Source organism: Mirounga angustirostris, unplaced genomic scaffold (assembly GCF_029215605.1).
Source record: "Mirounga angustirostris isolate CCGP_5_RB_7025 unplaced genomic scaffold, mMirAng1.0.hap1 SCAF_1, whole genome shotgun sequence".
In the NCBI taxonomy this organism is placed as follows: domain Eukaryota; kingdom Metazoa; phylum Chordata; class Mammalia; order Carnivora; family Phocidae; genus Mirounga; species Mirounga angustirostris.
Window position 1 is genome coordinate 200,339,096 of NW_026991709.1, and position 19,316 is coordinate 200,358,411.

Below are 19,316 nucleotides of genomic sequence, written 5' to 3' on the forward strand. Positions count from 1 at the left end.
GACCCTGGGATCATGACCTGAGCCGAAGGCAGACGCTTAACCATCTGAGCCACCCAGGCGCCCTGGTTTTGACTTTGTGTGTGTGTGTGTGTGTGTGTGTTTCATTTTAAGCATAAGGATAGTACCAAAATTAAAAAAAAAAAAACACGAAAAAATTAAACAAAAGCAGCTCCATCTCCAATTGCACCAGCCCACAGGAAGAGCTTCCAATGGGAATTTTAAGATTGGCATTCTTGATCATTACAGTTTGGCTGAGTGGGAATGACCAATGCAACCCTGGGTTTCTAAATAGAGCCCCGTCATCGGCAAAACCGTCCTCCAGGGGACGCCGGTGAGCACCACGTCCAGACTGCCTGGGGACCACAGGGATGTGTGGTCCGCGTCCAGGATACGGATGACACTATTCTTAGCGGCGGACCTGGCACAGATCAGCGTTCTGGCCTCCTGCAGTTGAATAACTGTATTTGGGAAGAGGCTTGGCCTCCTCCCAGAGAAAAACTACACGAAAGTCTTCGAGAGGGTGCCACATTCTGAGCCTGGCTTCTTAACCCTCTCTGTGGCCCATCTTGGTGGCGAGGGGAGCAGCCGTCAGGATGGCCCACTGGGGTCACCCACGTCTAGGCTCAGTCCCTCAGGGAGTGCAGCCCAATAGAAATGCCATGCCAGCCCCCTGTGTGAGTTTAAATGTTCTGGCTGGTCACGTTAGCAAAGTACAGAGAATCGGGTAAAATTAACTTTCGTAATATATTTTGATTGCACCCAGTGTATCCCAAATAGTATCATTGGGTCATGTAGTTAATGTAAGTTACTGTAAGATGGGGGCAGGGCAGCCTTCCTCGGGGGCTTTTAGCGGCACCTGCCAAGCGGTGAAGCAGGGGCCCTCACCAGGCGTTCCTTCTTCAGCAGGAAGCATTTGGGAACGGTCACTGCAGTAGCATGAATCGGATTCTAACATTTGGGGTTTTTCATTCTTCTATCATTATATCACAGTGACGACAGGCATGTGACACCAGGGATTTACTTGGAAGAAGGCTTTGCAGGGTGTGTGACTCAGCGTTCCCACGGGCGTCCTAGGCTCAGAATGGCTGTGAGGAGAGCACTGGGCCCCGTGGACGTCTGGGCGGCTTTGTGTGTGGGGCCCCCTCCGATCGGAGGCAAACCTGGGGATCCCCGGGGAGACGCCGAAGCTGCGGACTGCACTTGGTGAGAGGCTGCAAGGCCAGCTGCTGCTGAAGTGCATAAGAAAGTGCCCAGCTGTGAGGAAGCAGCTGAGGTTGGTAATAATAAGACCGTGTTAAGAGTTGGGGACTGTAAGGGGACCCTGGGGGTGAAGACCACAGGGCACAGTTCTACCTTCTGCCCCTCGGGAACTCAGAAACTCCAAGTTCGTTCTTTCTTTTTCAGATTTTATTTATTTATTAGAGAGAGAGAGAGAGCATGAGCAGGGGGGAGAGGGAGAAGCAGACTCCCCGCTGAGCAGGGAGCCTGATGTGGGACTGAATCCCAGGACCCTGGGATCATGACCTGAGCGGGAGGCAGACACTTAACCGACTGAGCCACCCAGGCATCTTCCTTCCTTCCTTCCTTCCTTCCTTCCTTCCTTCCTTCCTTCCTTCCTTCCTTCCTTCCTTCCTTCCTTCCTTCCTTCCGTTCTTTCTCTTTTTTCTTTCTTTCTTTTTTTAAAAGATTTTATTAAGTAATCTACATCCAAGGAGGGGCTCAAACTTACAACCCTGAGAGCAAGAGTCCCATGTTCTGCTGACTGAGCCAGCCAGGTGCCCCTGGAAATTCTTTCCAGACACAGTCAAGAGATGCAGCATCTGCACACAGTGCTTTTAATACAGTAATAACAGTTCCCTGTATTAACGTAAGTACATTGTGTATTTTAAAATACTTCTTGATCCACATCCCTGCCTGTGAATCAGAAGCCACTGTGGAACATGCTGAACTATGATCACTGGACCTCACCCCAGACGGAGTCAGAACCTCCTAGGGAGAGAGGGGTCCACCCAGGCCATCCGGGTACCACTGTCTCAGACTGAGCTAATTCCAGGTCCTTAGGGCCCTTTGTGTTGGGGTCCCCGGACCTGGAGCTTCGGCATCACCTGGAGCTTGTTAGGGAGACAGACTCCAAGCCCCTCGCTGGCCTCCTGCGTCAGATTCTGCACTCACTAAGATCCTAGGTGGTTTGGGTGGGGGGTTGCCAGATAAAATACAGGACACCCAGGAATATTGAAATTCCAGATAAACCACAAATAATTTTTAAGTATGACTCATGCAGTGTTGGAAACATACTTACATTAAAAAATTACTTATGGTTTATCTGGAATTCAAATGTAACTGAAAGTATTTTTATTTGCTAAATTTCTCAATCCTATCTGGGTGCACATTGCAGGCTGAGGAGCCTGGGCTGAACAATAACCTGCTTCTCTAACCCTAGCATCATAAAGGATGCCCATTGTATTTGAATGTATTGGTGGGGGAAAATATTTTCCCCTTAAATATGATTGAGCTTTTGAATAGTTAGCCCTCTTATAAATTGAAAAAGTATTTAAGTAGTGTTTGACCTTAAACTAGCTTTTCAATTTATATTCTTTGGTTCAGAACACCATAAACAAAACAAAACAAAAACCAAAGGAAACAATTACTAAATAGGAAACTTACATTGTGTAGCAAAAGAGAAAAATACTATTCAAATTCTAAGTAATAAAAAGCACATCCAACACTTTAGAGGTAGGATTTAATATTGTCACAGAGTTTTATTTGATTCCCATCAACTTGGCATACAATTTAAAATGATAATTTATTAAAAAAATTTTTTTGTCTATTAAAATAAAAAACCTTATTTAAAAAAAACTTAATTCCAATATAGGTAACTTGCAGTGTAATATTAGTTTCAGGTGTACAATATAGTGATTCAACACTTCCATACATCACCCAGCGCTCATCACAAGTGCGCTCCTTAATCCCCATCACCTATTTCCCCCATCCCCCATCCACCTCCCCTCTGGTAACCAGCAGTTTATTCTCTCTCTCGGTTTAACTCTCTCTCCCCCCGCCTTTGGCTTGCTTGTTTTGTTTCTTAAATTCCACATATGAGTGAAATCATATGGTATTTGACTGACTTATTTCGCTTAGCATTATACTCTCTAGCTCTTTCCATGTCATTGCAAATGGCGAGATTTTGTTCTTATTTATGGCTGAATAAAATGGACACTTGGGCTGCTTCCATATGTTGGCTATTGTAAATAATGCTGCTATGAACATAGGAGTGCATGTTTCCCTTTGAATTAGTGGTTTTGTCTTTTTTTGGTAAATACCCAGTAGTGTGAATACTGAATTGTAGGGTAGTTCTATTTTTAACTCCATACTATTTTGCACGGTGACTGCATGCACAACTTTGCATTCCCACCAACAGTGCACGAGGGTTCCTTTTTCTACACATCCTCACCAACATTTGTTGTTTCTTGTGTTTTTTATTTTAGCCATTCTGACAGATGTGATATCTCATTGTAGTTTTGATTTGCATTTCCCTGATGATGACTGATGTTGAGCATCTTTTCATGTGTCTGTTGGCCATCTGGATGTCTTTGGAAAAATATCTGTTCTAGTCTTCTGCCCATTTTTAATTGGATTGTTTTTTGGGGTGTTGAGTTGTATCAGTTCTTTATATATTTTGGGTACTAAGCCTTTATCGGATATGTCATTTGCAAATATCTTCTCCCATTCTGTAGGTTGCCTTTTAGTTTTTTGATCATTTCCTTCACTGTGTAGAAGCTTTTTATTTTGATGAAGTCCCAGTAGTTTATTTTTGCTTTTGTTTTCCTTGCCTCAGGAGACCTATCTAGAAAAACTTTGCCATGGCTGCTCTGAGAGACATTACTGTCTGTGTTCTCTTCTAGGATTTTTTTTTAAAGATTTTATTTATTTATTTGACAGAGAGAGACACAGTGAGAGAGGGAACACAAGCAGGGGGAGTGGGAGAGGGGGAAGCGGGCTTCCCGCCGAGCAGGGAGCCCGATGTGGGGCTCGATCCTAGGACCCCGGGATCATGACCTGAGCCGAAGGCAGACGCTTAATGACTGAGCCACCCACACGCCTCTCTCTTCTAGGATTTTTATGGTTTCAGGTCTCACATTTAGGTCTTTAATCCATTTTGAGTTTATTTTTGTGTATGGTGTGAGAAAGTGGTCCAGTTTCATTCTTTTGCTCATTCATTCTTTGATCATATGTAGCTGATCAGTTTTCCCAACACCAGTTGTTGAAGAGACTGTCTTTTTCCCATTGCATATTCTTTCCTGCTTTGTTGAAAATTAATTGGCCATATAATTGTGGGTTTATTTCTGGGTTTTCTATTCTTTTTTTTTTTTTTTAAAGATTTTATTTATTTATTTGACAGAGAGAGACACAGCGAGAGAGGGAACACAAGCAGGGGGAGGGGGAGAGGGAGAAGCAGGCCTCCCGCAGAGCAGGGAGCCGGATGCGGGGCTCGATCCCAGGACCCTGAGATCACGACCTGAGCCGAAGGCAGACGCTTAACGAATGAGCCACCCAGGCGCCCCTCTGGGTTTTCTATTCTGTTCCGTTGATCTACGTGTCTGCTTTTGTCCCAGTACCATACTGTTTTGATTACTACAGGTTTGTAATGTAACTTGAGGTGTGGAATTGTGATGCCTCCAGCTTTGCTCTTCTTTTTTCAAAATTGCTTTGGCTATTTGGGGTCTTTTGTCGTTCCATATACATTTTAGGATGGTTTGTTCTAGTTCTGTGAAAAATGCTGTTGGTATTTGGATAGGGATTGCATCAATAAAATGATAATTTAATTATAAATGTCAACACATAGAACATAGTCCCTTCAAAATCCAACTATTTTGTAGTTAGAGTTATTATGTCTATATTGGACAAAGGGTGTTTTTCTGTTTAGGATGAAGGTGTATGAGGAGTCTGTTGCCCGGAAGCGGGGTGGTTGTAGGGACCCTCTTGGAACAGACGGGGGTGGGGGCTGGGTGGGGGACATGGCGGGTGGGGGATGCAGTAAGGTGGGAGCAATTCCTGATTAACTGATTGTCAAATTGTCACAATGTTGAATCTCAGCAAAGCATCTTTGCCCAGTTAGTAAAATCACTAAAGAGAACCTAAATTCTCATATGTTTTAGGAACTTTAGAAGAAAAACAAGGTGAAATCCAGACGTGAGATAGCTGTAGCTTCAAACACTGAAAACAGTTTTACATTCGCTGGGTCGATGGCGTTCTGATCCTGCTTTTTGTGTGGTTCTTAGCTCGGAATGCAGAGAACACAGGGCTCTTTCCCCTCTCTGGCCTATTTTACTTGACTCGCTTCAGGACGGCCTGTGTGAAAAGGGAGGTATGGTAATCCCGGGTTGGAGGGCTCACACTGGCCAGCTCGTTGTTTGCCCCATGCCAAGCCCTCCCCTCTGAAATGTGTTTTGTCTCATGCCGGGCTGAGTCACATAGAATAGATAGATAGTTTATCAGCACATGGCCTACAGATCATATTATCAGCCGACAAATATAGCCCATTAGTGCACAGGCCAGGAAGCTCCAGTGTGTGGTGGCCGTGGGTGTCAACAGTCTCCGCAACCCGGATTCCACTGGGCAGGCAGCAGGCAGGGGCTGGGGCTGCCGTGCAGTCACGGGTAGGTGGCCGTCGTGGGGGTGGGGACGTGGCAGGGGCAAGTGAGCGTCTGCTCCTGAGACTGGGGGGAGATCGTGGGGGCGGGTGCTGGGAGCGAGGGGGCTTGTGGCATCTGCCGGGAGGATGGGGGGCAGCGCCTCCTTGTTTATATCTTCCCACTGTCCCATGGCAGGACAGGGGTAAACACCCCCAGTGAGACACAGGGCGGAGGCTCATGCATTTATCTGCATTTTAGGGCAAGAACTGGAATTGAGTGGAGAAGGAGAGAATGTGGCCAGGGCAGGTGGTCCCCAGCAAGGCTGCTGCTGTGGCAGGGGGTCCCCAAGATTCCTGCTCCTGGTTAGTGGGGTTTTCCCCAGTAAACTGCCCTGGTGCCCAAGGCTGAGCTCAAAACTTTCTGGTCCAAAGTGTTGTCTAGGGGAGATAAATCAACTTTGTTTGTGTCTTGGGTGGCCTGGAAGGGATGATTGACATCTGCGGGGGAAGTCTTTCCTCCTGGGACCGTCTCACCCTCCTGGGGAGAGGGTGACGTTGGGAAAGTGATCAGAGACCCAGGGGAGAATCATCTGGCTTTGTAAGCAGCTCAGCTGAGTGCCGGTGACTCTTTTCTGCCAAATGCTCTCCGGTAACTCAGGGGCTGGGGCGATCTGGCAGAGAACCTCCGCTAACCATGCCCAGAGCAGAATAATCCTCAGGTATTCATATCTAACCTTTCACTGGTGACAATGTCTGTCTTCATTTCTTTTCTTCTTTTCTTTCAATAACTGACACTTTTGGAGTTTACTAGGTGCCAAGTACGGTCTTAAGCACTTGACACAAATTATCACACGTGACCTTGTCACCAGTTCTCTGAGTGGAGTGTTGCTGTCCCATCGTGCTCAGATAAGTACACTGGGGTGCAGAGAGGTTAGGTGACCATCTCAGGGACGTGCAGCTCTAAGTGGAGGAGGCGGGACTCCAGCCCGGGCAGGCAGGCTGACCCTGAGAAGGTCCTCCTAATCCCTTCCCTGAGCCTCTGCCTCCCAGCCAGGATTTTCTAGTTTAACAAATTACCATGAAAACAATGGGTGTTCCCAGGCAAACTGACCTAGTGAGAGAAAATGTAATTTAATTTGGAATTTGGCTGCAATATCGTGACTATACAGACCTCACTTGAGTATTTAGCCTTTAATAACCCTCCTGTTTCTATCGGAAAACTCGCTCTGTGTTCCAGCTCTGGGGTCCAGGCAGTGGCTTTATGTGAGGATCGAATGGGATTTGTGCGTCACGAAAGCCCCTTGTTGGCCATGTCTTTGCTCCCTCTGTACAGTGGTGTCACCAGGAATCCCCATGGTCATAGTCACTCCCTTAGTTCCAGCAAGGCTGATGGTGGGTCTTATTCACATGGCGGCCACACTGGGAAGAATGCTGTGGAAAGCCTGGAGCCGGTCTGTGCAGAGGAAAGAGGGGCCCTGGGGGTTCTGAAGAGCAGGTGGGGACCATGGGGCTAGGCCTCTCTCCCCATGGATGTTCGGGTGACCCCCCAGACCTCAGCTCCGTCCCTAAGACTGTGCACACACTGTGCATTCTGCCTAGACACACCTCCCCCTTGCTGCTGTCTGTCTCCCAGCCTGGCCGAGGGGGCACCCAGAATGGCCGGACCCCTGTATTGTGGGCTCTGTTGGGTCTCCTCCCCCAGACCCTTTGTACTTCAGACCCTCAGAGATGTGAGCCCTGTACCCAGCCTCCCGTGCCCCTCTGCCCAGTCTGCCGCTTGACCAGAAGGGCGAGGATGAGGTGACCAGAAAGTGCTCCTCCCGCCTGGAACCCTGGCATTCGTCTTCCGAGTGGGGACGAGTGCTCTGGTGCCAGGGGACATATTTTTCCAGTCATGCCCTCTGGCTCGGACAGTGGATAGCTCTGTAAAAGGGATTCTGATGTACCTGGGTTGTGGAGGAAGTGTGAACAATTACCCAAGCAAACCTGCATGGACGGTCCCTTTCCCCTTCCTCGGGGTCCCTGTGGGACTGCCTCGAGCCCCCCTCCCCACACGCACTTGAGGCCGTCCCTCCCTCCTCTTCTGACTCCACAGCATCTGTCCGCCCCCATTATCGAATCCACACGCAGCACTGAAATGTATCTCTGTGAGCATCTGTTCTCCTCCCCAGATGGAGAGCTTAGGGGCAGGGACATTCATCCTTCCCCATTTGATGAGTGCCCCTAATGTCAGTTATTTGGGGTTCCCAGGAATCAAAGAACAGGGACACACGCCAAGTAAACTGGCTCAACACGCAGGGTTTCTGTGTTGAGGTCCAGAAGCAGAAGCCTGGCTGCCTGTACTCCAAGGCTGCTGTCTGTCACCCTCTGTCCCCTGGTGGCCGCTCAGGGTCCGTGGCTGACTCTGAGCTCACGTCTGGGGCTTCTTGGGTGGCTGGCCGTTCTCAGTGCAGTCCACAGTCAAATTATAATTAAACCAACAAGCAAATCATTCAACTCATATTGTGTGCTGTGAAATAAATTAGCAACAGTCTGAGAGATAAAATAACGGTAGGATCGACCTTAGATGAAGAGGCTGTGAAGGCCGTGCTGAGGAGAGAACACTGAAGGTGAGTTCGGGGGTGTGGGGTGTGGGGAAGCCAGGCAGATGGGGGAAGAGTGTCTAGGCAGAGGGCACAGTGTGTGCAGGGTCTGAGGTACAAAGAAGCGCGGGGGTGGGTGAGGCACCGAGGAGGAGAGCGGTCGAGGGTGGATCATGCCAGAGTCTCACTGGGCCCTGGGAGGAGCTGGGATCTCCCCCTCACCCCAGAGGGAAGTCTCTGGAGCTCTTGAACCAGGCGGCAGGATGATGTCATTCTCTCACTGTTGTGCGACAAATGGATTGGATGTGGGTGAGTGGGAAGTCAGGACACCAGCTGTGAGGCTTCTTCGCGACTGAGGCCAGCTGTGACATGAACTGGTGGTGAGAAATGCATGCCCTCTAAGACTTGGGTGATACACTGGATGTGCAAACGAATGTGTGTGTTTGTGTAGGTGCTCATGCCCACATGGCGGGCGGGGTGAGGAAGCAGAAGGCATAAAGGAGTGACCTCCAGGTAATGACAGAGTCAAAGTGAGGAATTAAGGCAGCCAGGAGTGGTTAGATTCTAAGTGAGGAACTTTGGAAGAAATTACGTTTCTTTGAGACAGGTGTGAGACATCCAGGTGGCTCTGTCAAGGAGGCAGCAAGTTATAGACACCAGATGTCGCTATAAATTGAGACTGATTCTTATTTTACTGTCTACCGTATTAATGATTTATTGCTGCATAACAAATCACCCCAACACTTACAGCTTAATACACCAAACATATTATGTCATGGTCTCTGAGGGTTGGGAACGGCTTAGCTGAGAGGTCCTGGCTTAGGGTCTGTTGTGAAGTTGCAGCTGAGATGTCTTCTGGGGCTGCTACCATCTGAAGGCTCAACAGGGGCTGGAGGATCTGCTTTTAGACAGCTTCTGCTCACGTGGCTGCTGGCGGGAGGCCTCTGCTCCTCTCCCTATGAAGCCTCTCCGTAGGGCTGCTTGAGCATCGTCATGACACAGTGGCTGGCTTCCCCCGGAGTGCATGCCCCAAGAGACCGAGAGAGGAGCACCTGGTGGGACTTGGTCTCAGAAGCCGCATGCCATCTTTCTCACCACATTTTATTCATTAGAAGTGAGTCACTGAATCCAACCCATGCTCAAGGGGGAGGAATTAAGTTCTACCCTCTTAAAGGAAAGAATGTCAAGGAATTTGTGGATACTAGTTAAAGCCATCAGATCCGCAAAGCAAAATCTAGTTTATTGTTCGCTAAAGTTTATTGTTCACACATGGGATCGGCACATGTTTTTGTAAAGCACGTGGGCACCGCTGGAGGGGGCTAGCACTGTGAACCATGGAGACCAAGCTGGAGCGCCCCCCCCCCAACCCCTCCATTCCCCTCCACTCTCAGTGTCTGTCTATCTGACCAGCTGTATCTTGCTACTGCCCAAGGCCCATGCTGGTTGCTCTCTATATGTTGGAGACTCTGCTGTTGGCAATGGCCAGGCACCAGGCAGTGGAATCTCTGCTCAGGAGTTGGTGACTTAGCAAGGCCACTTAGCCTCCAGCCAGCTACCCAACTTGAGCCGGCAGGAAGAGAGAAGGACACACCGGCATCTGGGTGTCCCAGAACAGAGAGTGAACCTGACTACAGCAGATCCCCATTCCCAGTCCCTCTGCATGCTGGCCTGCTGGGTCTTTCCCTCTCGGGCCAGTCGCTCTTGTCCTGAGAATGTCTCTAGCAGGTGGCAACCGAGCACAAAGCGTGGAAGCATGCTCACGGCTCTGGCAGGTCCAGGGCAAGTCAGCAGGGAGGGGCAGGCCAGGAGTTTTTTCTTTTGTGATGTAAGTACCTACAGAGTATCTTCCATTTTGCCAGTTGGACCGGGAAGCCTCCAATATTTACTATCTTGCCCTTTACTGAGAAAATTTACTGACTCCTGTAGTGAAGCAAAAGGTTTTCCCAGGAGGAATTTTCCTTTCCACTGTGAATCCAACCTTTGAGAGTCTCTGCTTGTTGACGTGTTCACTCAGGACCCAGAACACCAAGCACGGGAGGAAAAATGAGCCTCAGGGCACTCTGGCCCAGGGTCCTTTCTGTTGCCATGAGCGATGTTGTTGTCATCCTCTCCTCTCTTCTAAGTCCTGTGTGTTTTCTTCTCTGGAAGATGCTCCCTGGCTGTGGACCGTTGGGCCCAAAGCTAGGGATGCATGTTCTGGTGCTTCTTCTGTAATGCAAAGCCAGATAGATCTCCAGCAGGCAACTGGAATCAGATGTCCCCTTGGGTCCATGAATCTTTGCTGCAAAATCCACTGAAGGCTCAGGCTAATGCTCTGCATTTCTTATGGTGCCTCAGGAGAGTCTGCTCGGATGTTGTGTTTTCTCTAGGAGGATAGTGCTTTATTTGAATTGATGGTCTCTTACACCACATCCTGGAAAGGTGAATTTCTCTTTACTGCTTTGGGATAGTATATCATGGTGCTCTTTCTATAGTTCTGGAGAAACCTAATGCTTAGGAAATTGCATTTTACGTATTTGCCTGAAAGGTTGTGTTGACTGGAGCTCATGCTACAAAGAAGAGATGAGCTTTGTAAATTTGCCAGGGAATCGTCTTTCATTCCTGAAACTGCTGAGTGACTGGTCCCTGCTCCCCAGTGTGGCTTTGTTCCTGGATGGAGCATCTCCTGCCTGTCCTGGAATGACTCATCGGCTCCTAATATAAAACCACTCTTCTGATCTGACACCCACCCACAGAGCTACCATCTCCAGGGTTGATCTCGAACCTGCCCAGTTGTCTAGGGAGGTCTAGATTCATCCCTGTCCTGCACAGGACACCAGGGGCTGGGTTGGACCTGGCATTCACGGGTTGGTTATTTCTTAGCTTCCCAGGCTTTCTGGACAGTACATGCAGACCTCTAGCAAACGTGGTTATCTCTCACTGCTCTTAAAGCCTCTGCATTTTGTCACACACATTTGCAAACAGAACAGCTCACAGGTAAGACCTTGATTTAAAATCTGGCACATTCAAAACCCTCTTAATTGAAGAATAGAACCTCCTTCTCTGCTTTGCAAGATACAAGGGAAATGGGGAACATGGTTAGATGACAGACAGGATATGCTCTTTCCCACCAAAATACTGACATTAAAATTGATTTGGAAGTATTTAAAAATAGAATAGGCATCAAGAAGAGACCATTCCTCTAGGATACACACCTGAATTACATTTTTCCAAACGAATGCATAGAAACTAATGAGCAATGGGGTGTGTGTGTGTGTGTGTGTGTTTAACGCATGGGCAGTTAATGGACAGATCTGGCTACTCCCCAAGGATTTGCTGGTCTAAGAAAATGACAGTAACTCAACAGGCAGAGGCTGAGCCATGCTGGTTGATCGAGAGCACACACACCCTGAACAGAGAGCAGTCTTTCCAGCTTTAAGTACCCTGGGCTGCCTGGGCTGTCCACGCTGCTCGGAAAGCTCCCTTTACTTTGGCTTTTTGCTTTGCTTTTATGTGTAGACTTGGATTATGTGTAGAGGTGGGCTCAAAGCATTTAAGTCGCCCTGGTTCTTTCTCTCCTTCTAATTTTTCTCCATTTCAGGCTGGGGACTGTGCTCTCTTGTCTTCAGGCTGATGCTTGGCAGGCCTTTATGGAAGGTTTTTTTTTTTTGGTCAAAAGCCAAAACCTTAAGATCTTTGCAGCTTAGGAGCTCCTGAGCTGAAAATGACAGAGTAAGGAATGTGGTAAAAGACAAATTAAATGCAGTGGTTTCTGGTTCTGGGTGAGGCAGAGTTAGGCACACTCTACCATGTCTGTCCCACTGAATGCAGCTCTGAAACCCGGAAGGAATACATGGAGCGGGAATATGAAGACTCTGAAAAGTAACTGGTTGCAAGAGAGTAAGGGCAAGACACCAGAATTCCAAGTACAGAGAGCCCGTGGTATGTTTCCCATTTTCGCCTGCAGTTTTGCGCAGCCTGGACTCAAAGCAGCCTAGAATCCAGAATTGGGCACAAGGGTGCCTAGTATTGCTCCACAGGTGGAAAAGGGGACCCCTTATGCTCAGAGAGTGCAGGCAAATCCCTGTTCTTCTTTTCTCCATCCTGTCATGCTTCAGCCCCCAAAGGGTTTAGTAGTAACAGGAGGGGCAGGGGCATGGCGGGGGGAGGTTGATAGTGGAGGGCCTCAGTCACTCAAAACTTTGAGAAAGGGGTCTTTCCTTTTGGATTGAAGGAGTTGCAGGCTCCAGAGGATGGAGAAAACTCTCATAGCTTTTTCTCTCACCAGGCCTTCCTGCTACTTGGCCCCCAAAAGAGCGTGCATAGCAAAGCAGGGGGATTAAAGTCCCAGTTCTCTGGCCAGAGGACTGTAAAAAGGAGCCCCAGAAATCTAGAAGAAGCCAGGGAACTGAGGAGAGGGAAGAGCTCGGAGAACAACCATAAAGTCGTTTAGAGCTCCTGGGCTCATCCCTGAGCTGCGCCTGGGGATCTGACCCTAATCAGCATGCCTTCTGCTGTTTGAGCTGAAGGCCAGGGTGGACCAAGGCCTCCATCCCAGAAGGCCACTGGGGGGTGACATGGGCAGCTGAACGGCACTGAGCCGTCGGAGGACAGTCTGCGGGGGAAGGAATGTGAGGTCTGAGCTGAACCACACAGATCACCTACTCTGTCAGTCATCAACGTACTGCCTCTCAGCTCTGAACGTAGCCTTCAACATCTGTACTGTCTGACACACAGCACTGTTCCTTGAAGTACTAGTCCTTTAAAGCGAACTCCACGTTAGACTTTCTCAGGGGAGAGCCCTGGAGGGACAGCGCGGTGGGAGGAGGTCCCCTGCCTTTTCCAGTGTGGGCGGGAGGGGGCGGTCGGGGGCACGGCTACTGGAACTGGCCCCAGCCCCTGGCCCAGAACCTGGTCCTTTGCAACCGGACAGCCCTGGCTAACAAGAACTTTTCTGCAGTCCTTTCCACCTGGAAAACAGAGCCCTCATGGAGCCCCTGTGCTCTGAAGGCTTCCTGCGACCCTGGACCCCCACTGCATATGTCCACAACCCTGGTGGCTGGTCACGTGGCCTTCCATCGGGCTCTGGGCGGGGGGTGGGGGGTGGGCGCTATGAGTTGCCCAGTGAGCCAGACCAGCCTGACCAAACCAGAGGACTTCCCTGCTGTCTGCTGGGCTGAGCCGCAACTTCTCAAACGAGGTTGGAAGACGTTCCAAGTTTGTCCTTTCTGGGGTCCTCTCCCTCTGCCCTCGGGTGTGAATGGAAAGATAAAAGGATCAGCAACAAGTAGAAGGTATAAAGAACCAAAGGGCAACTTTAGAAATAAAATAGACAATCATTGAAATAAAAGCACTCCCTGGATAGATTCATAAACATAACGGAGATGATCTAGGGAAGGGGTGGGACATTTGAAGATGGATTGCTGAATATTACCAATCTGAAAAAAGAGAGGAAAAGAGACTTCTAAAAAAGTGAGCAGACTCAGGAACCTCCCGACCAGAGGAGCTGGCAAATCCCACACAGGATAAACCCAAAGAAATCCATGCCCAGATTCGTCATAATTAAACAGGAAAACCAAAGACAAGGAACAGTTCTCAATAAGTCGTGAGAGAACCATGATGCGTCACCTCGATGAGACTTATGGTTCCAACAACTGCACATTTCTCGTGGGAAACCATGGAGGCCAGAAGAAACAGGCAGTGTCTATAAAGTGCTGAGCAAAAAGAATGAACTCGGGATTCTCTATCCAGCAAAAACAATCTTCAGGAGTGAAGGTGAAAAAAAAAAGGGAAAAAAAAGGAAAAGAAAAAAAAGGAGTGAAGGTGAAAAAAAGATATTCAGGCGAAGGGGAACAGAGCATTTGTCAGCCGATGTCCTCTGTCTGAGGGGACTGTTAAGGGGAGTTGTTTAGGCAGAAGGGATATGCTACCAGAGGGGACATGGGACAACAGGAATGAAGGAGGAGCCACAGATATGATACATACCAGGGTAGACGTGATGGGCTAGCGTCCTCCTCGTGAGTTCTTTCAAAACATTTCATGACTGGGAAGCCCAAAATAGAACACTGACAGGTTCAGTGCATGGGACAACGGCAGCACGGAGGCGAGAGCCTAGGGGACCTCGGTGGTAGTAAGGTTTCCACGTCTCACTCCAAGTGCTTAAAATATTGTTTCTGATGGACTATGAGAAGTGAAGCCGGAAGCCTATTCTCCCTAGGGCAACCACGAAAAAGAAAAGACTACACGGAGAAACATAGTCCAAAACACAATAGAGAAAATAAATTGAATACTAAAAAAATGTTCAGATAAACGCAAAGGAAGACTTGAACGTGTAAAGAGGAAAACAAAAGAGGAGTGAAGCAGAATATAGGTAATAAGTGAATTTAGACCTAAATGCAAAGTATCAGTAATTATGTTAAATGTAAATTGCCCAAATACACCAATTAAAAGACATTATTGGAGTGTGTGAAATAAATGATCCAACAAGATTCTGTCAACAGGGGCGCCTGGCTGGATCAGTCAGTGTGAGATGCGACTGCTGATCTCAGGGTTCTGAGTTCAAGCTCCACGTTGGGCGTGGAGCCTACTTAAAAAAAAAAAAAAGGTTCTGTCTACAAAATCAAATATAACCATACACTTAGGTTAAAAGTAAAAGGAAGGAGTTGAAAAAGTTTTGCAAATTATTTATTTATTTATTTATTTATTTATTTATTTATTCATGAAAGTCAGAGAGAGAGAGAGAGGCAGAGGCAGGGGGAGAAGCAGGCTCCCCGCCTAGCAGGAAGCCCGATGCGGGACTTGATCCCAGAACCCTGGGATCATGAGCTGAGCCGAAGGCAGACGCTTAACCATCTGAGCCACCCAGGCGCCCCTGCAAATCATTTATTTGATGAAGGACCTGTGCTTAGGATATATAAAGAATTATTACAAGTCAACAATAAAAAGGCAAATGGCCCAATTTAAAATTTGGCAAAGGATCTGAACAGACATTTCTCCCAAGAAGGTATAAAAATGGTCTGGGGCACCTGGGTGGCTCAGTCATTAAGCATCTGCCCTTGGCTCAGGTCATGATCCCGGGGTCCTGGGATCGAGCCCCGCATTGGGCTCCCTGCTCCGCAGGAGGCCTGCTTCTCCCTCTCCCACTCCCCCTGCTTGTGTTCCCTCTCTTGCTATGTCTCTCTGTGTCAAATAAATAAATAAAATCTTAAAAAAAATAATAAAAAAATAAAATTTAAAAATGCCTTTAAAAAAATAAATAAAATCTTAAAAAAAATAGTCGATAAGCACGTAAAAAGATGTTCAGTCAACATCATTAGCTGTCAGGGAAATGCAAATCAAAACTACTAGACGCACCCCTTACACCTTTGTCAGAAATCTCCTTTAGGTAAAAGAATTTTAAGGGAGACAAAAGACAGTCCCAGATGTCAGAAATGAAGGGAAAGATGGAAGTAAATCGGGGCCAGCATTTTCAGCTCGTTAGACGAAAACGAGGGCTCTCCAGCATTCCACTGCACAGACAGAAGCCAGCTCTCCCACTCAGCCTGGCAAGCCATTCATAGAATACACAGCTGAGTCAGAAGATTAAATATTTGATTTTGTATCCCCACTGACTGCCATTTAGAAGCGTCTGGAACTGGAGCAGAGAATATTCAACAGCCCTGTGATCTGCCAACTGACACGCTGTGTGTGTGTGTGTGCGAATCAGGAAAAGGATGGAGCCAGATTTCAGGGCTCTTAAGTAGGGGAAATTTAAAACGATAACTAGGAAGTTATTTTTAGATAAGGGAGATCAGTGTAGGTTAGTGGAATGAACATTAAAATGTACTTTTATGTCCTGTTTATTTATTTATTTGTTTTTGCAGTGAGCAAATAATCACTTAAGGCAAATAGTAAAAACAAGATGCAAGATGGGAACATAAAAAAGAAGAGAGAAAGCTCGTTGAGCGGCCCGAGAGGGGAGCAATCTGGATGCAAACCTTTTATTCAGTTTTCATTTGTTGATTCCACAAGTATTTATGGAGGGTCTGCGGTGTGCTAGGCACTGTGCTGGGTCTCGCTTCGATGAAGGGCCAAGATGTACCTGACTTTGACTTTCCTTGCACTTGGAAAACCACATAAACAGAGACCAGCAGCTTGTGAGGTTTCATGTTGCAGGGGACTCTCACAGGACAGTCCCCCATGCTCTGTGGTGTGGTCAGTCCCGGCTGGGAAAGTGCTCACGCGCTTGGTGCAAGGATTGGTTTTGTCGCTTAATGGTGACTGCTGTGTAGCCTCAGGTCACCAGGAATGTGTGTATGTGTGGGGTTTTTGTGTATGTGTGTATGTTCTGATTAACTCACAAATGTACCCTTGAGTATGGTACAGCCCTATTGGGAAGATGAGAGGCTAGAAAATTCAGTAGAACGTGGGCTCGATCCAAGGACCCCAAGAGCACAACTGGAGACCTGGAACCATGAGACTTGCGGAGGTCCCAGGGGGCTTTGGGAACCCACAATTCAGCTGAGAGGTAGGGACACAAGTGTGACCTTGTAGAGGAGGAATCACAGAGTGGGGGTTGGACTTGACCCACCCAGAGTACTATCAGGCTTTAAGAACATTAGCAAACTGCCATCTTGGAATTAACAGGGCATCTCATCATTACTTAAGACAATGGATTCATTCTTGTTTCGTTTTAAAGTTCTTGCTAAAACTGGGGTGCCTGGGTGGCTCAGTCGGTTGGGCGTCCGACTCTTGGTTTCAGGTCTCCAGTCGTGATCTTGGGGTCCTGGGATCGAGCCCCGTGTGTGTTGTGGGCTCCGTGCTCATCAGGGAGTCCGCTCATCCTTCTCCCTCCCCCTCTGCTCTCTGCCCCCTCCCCCCCAGCGCTGGCTCATGCGCACTCTCTCTCAAATAAATAAATAAAATCTTAAAGAAAAAATAAAGTTCATGCTAAATCTATTTTCTTCCGTGTGTGTGTGAAGCTGACATATGTATGTTTCTTAAATAGGTAATTTCCTGCTCCCAAAATGGGACACAAAGTGGTCGTGTTCGACATTTCTGTCATCAGAGCCTTGTGGGAAACACGTGTCAAGAAGCACAAAGCTTGGCAGAAGAAGGAGGCAGAAAGGCTCGAGAAAAGTGCATTGGAAAAGTATGTGTTTTCTGTACTTGCCTATAGCTTCTTTAGCGTATGGGGACTAGGCAGGCTGCGGTCGTGGTGTGGAGGGGGATGCTCTTGTTTTGGGATTTCTCAGTGACTCTTGCTCATTGGGCTTCAGAGGCATCCCACTGTTGCCCAGAGCGAATGTCTGATTCCCATAACAGTGACCACCCCCCCACCCCCAATGGTGTATGGACCCACATGCATTCCAGGCACTGTACCAGGCCTGGGGTAGATGCCATGATACAGTAAACTCTCTACAGTACACTCTGTGGAATGCTGCTCAGCTGGCCTCATGAGGCCCTCTGATGCTTTCCACACCTGGGCAGACCATGCCCTAGGACACCTCAAGGGCACTCGCTGTCCTGCATTTCCACCCTCACCTGTTAAGCTGAATGCTGGGTAAGACTCACTGTACTGACACCATTTTTAGTTGGATTGAGAGCAGGTAATTCGACTATGCTCATGTAAACTCATGAAATAGGAGTAAAAGAGAGTTACACGTATATGAAATGAAGCTGAGCGCTTTGGAAAAACTGCATTTGGGATAACCATGAGCCACACAATTGACTCAGCACTGCACAAATCCGAAAAAGTATGGCAAGTTGGAGAGGTTGCACATTCTGGTGGCTTTGCATGTCTACTTTTTATTCCCTATGAAGGAACCAAAACTGGAGCTCGTGCATGATGTGCGGAGGGTGTGGTTTATATAAGGAAGGCAGAATGGGATTCTGATTGGCAGACCCATTCTCGGAGGAGGTCCCTGACCCTATCTCAAGTTGGCAAAGGTTGATATTTTTCTGTGCTTTAAGTTAAAAACCAAATGTGTAAGGTGTGAATGTCTCTCTAGTCTCAGTTCTCCATTTTTATGAACTATTTGGATCAAACCAATACTTGTTCTGATCATGCTTGATAATTATTAAGCTGTTACTGTAAGCATCACAGCCGTTCCAGGTGGTTATCCTTATCCCCAACTTGCAGACAAGGAAGTTGGGACCTAAGTGACTTGCCCGAGCTGACACAGCTGGTAAGTGGAGGATTTGACCAAGCTCTTTCCCCTGCACAATGTTGCAATCACAGATAGTTGGGACGTTCTTTCCACTTGCACTAATCTAAGGTTATCCAATATGATGTGAAACTTGAATTTAAGAATTGGAACCTCAGACCGGGCAACACCTGTGGTAAAGGGTGTGAGTGATCTACACTAGCACGAATTACACAGGTCCCCGGACCCCGTGAGCCCAAAGTGGCTCTCAGCTCTGCTCAGACCTCCTCCCCACTCCTAGCATCTAGGGTTATTCTAGGGTAGGACAACTTGCTGAAGGGGGACCCAAGCCCTGGGGGGTTTGGGGAAAGTGTGTAGCTGATGTAACCCTCCCCCCCCACCCCCCCCACCCCGAGGGTTCTTGGAGCTGGAGGCATCTGCGGAGAGCCAGGATCCACAAACTGTTCTCTCAGCTGCTTTGGAGTGGTTTTTGCCTCCTGGCCTCTGTCTTGCATTGTGGTGCTAAATGGCTTTGTGGACAGCTTCCCATACCTCCCGTACACCGGGTTGGCCCTGAATTGGGCTTATGCCACGTCTTATCTTGCCCTAAGACAGAAAACTTCTTAGGGATTTGTTAGGCTTTTCTATTTTTTTTTTTAATATTTTATTTATTTGACAGAGAGAGACACAGAGAGAGAGGGAACACAAGCAGGGGGAGTGGGAGAGGGAGAAGCAGGCCTCCCGCGGAGCAGGGAGCCCGATGTGGGGCTTGATCCCAGGACCCTGAGATCATGACCTGAGCCGAAGGCGGACGCTTAACAACTGAGCCACCCAGGCGCCCCTTGTTAGGTTTTTCTAGCTCAAGATAAGAAAAACAGCCATCATATTGGCTGGGCAGGTGAGGAAATCGGGATGGTGGAGGAAGGAATGTGGGGGTTCAGGGAGCAAGCTGATTAGCTTCCCTGCAAAAAATGAATGTAGTAAATTTACGTTTTTTGC

General features: G+C 48.0%; 1 protein-coding gene across 2 annotated transcripts in view; it reads left to right on the top strand.

Annotated features, from left to right (window-relative positions):
• The first annotated feature begins 1,046 nt into the window (after positions 1-1,046).
• The window catches only part of LRRC2 (leucine rich repeat containing 2), a 42,613-nt gene continuing 24,343 nt past the window's right edge, over positions 1,047-19,316 (top strand). The window contains exons 1-2 of one of the 2 annotated variants that reach the window (XM_045862578.3): positions 1,047-1,273; positions 17,180-17,323. In XM_045862578.3, the coding sequence (XP_045718534.1) occupies positions 17,199-17,323 (125 nt within the window). In that variant the 5' untranslated portion in view covers positions 1,047-1,273; positions 17,180-17,198. Of the gene's footprint in view, positions 1,274-5,552; positions 5,658-17,179; positions 17,324-19,316 lie in introns of those variants that run through there. The other variant, XM_045862577.3, reaches the window with a different exon arrangement.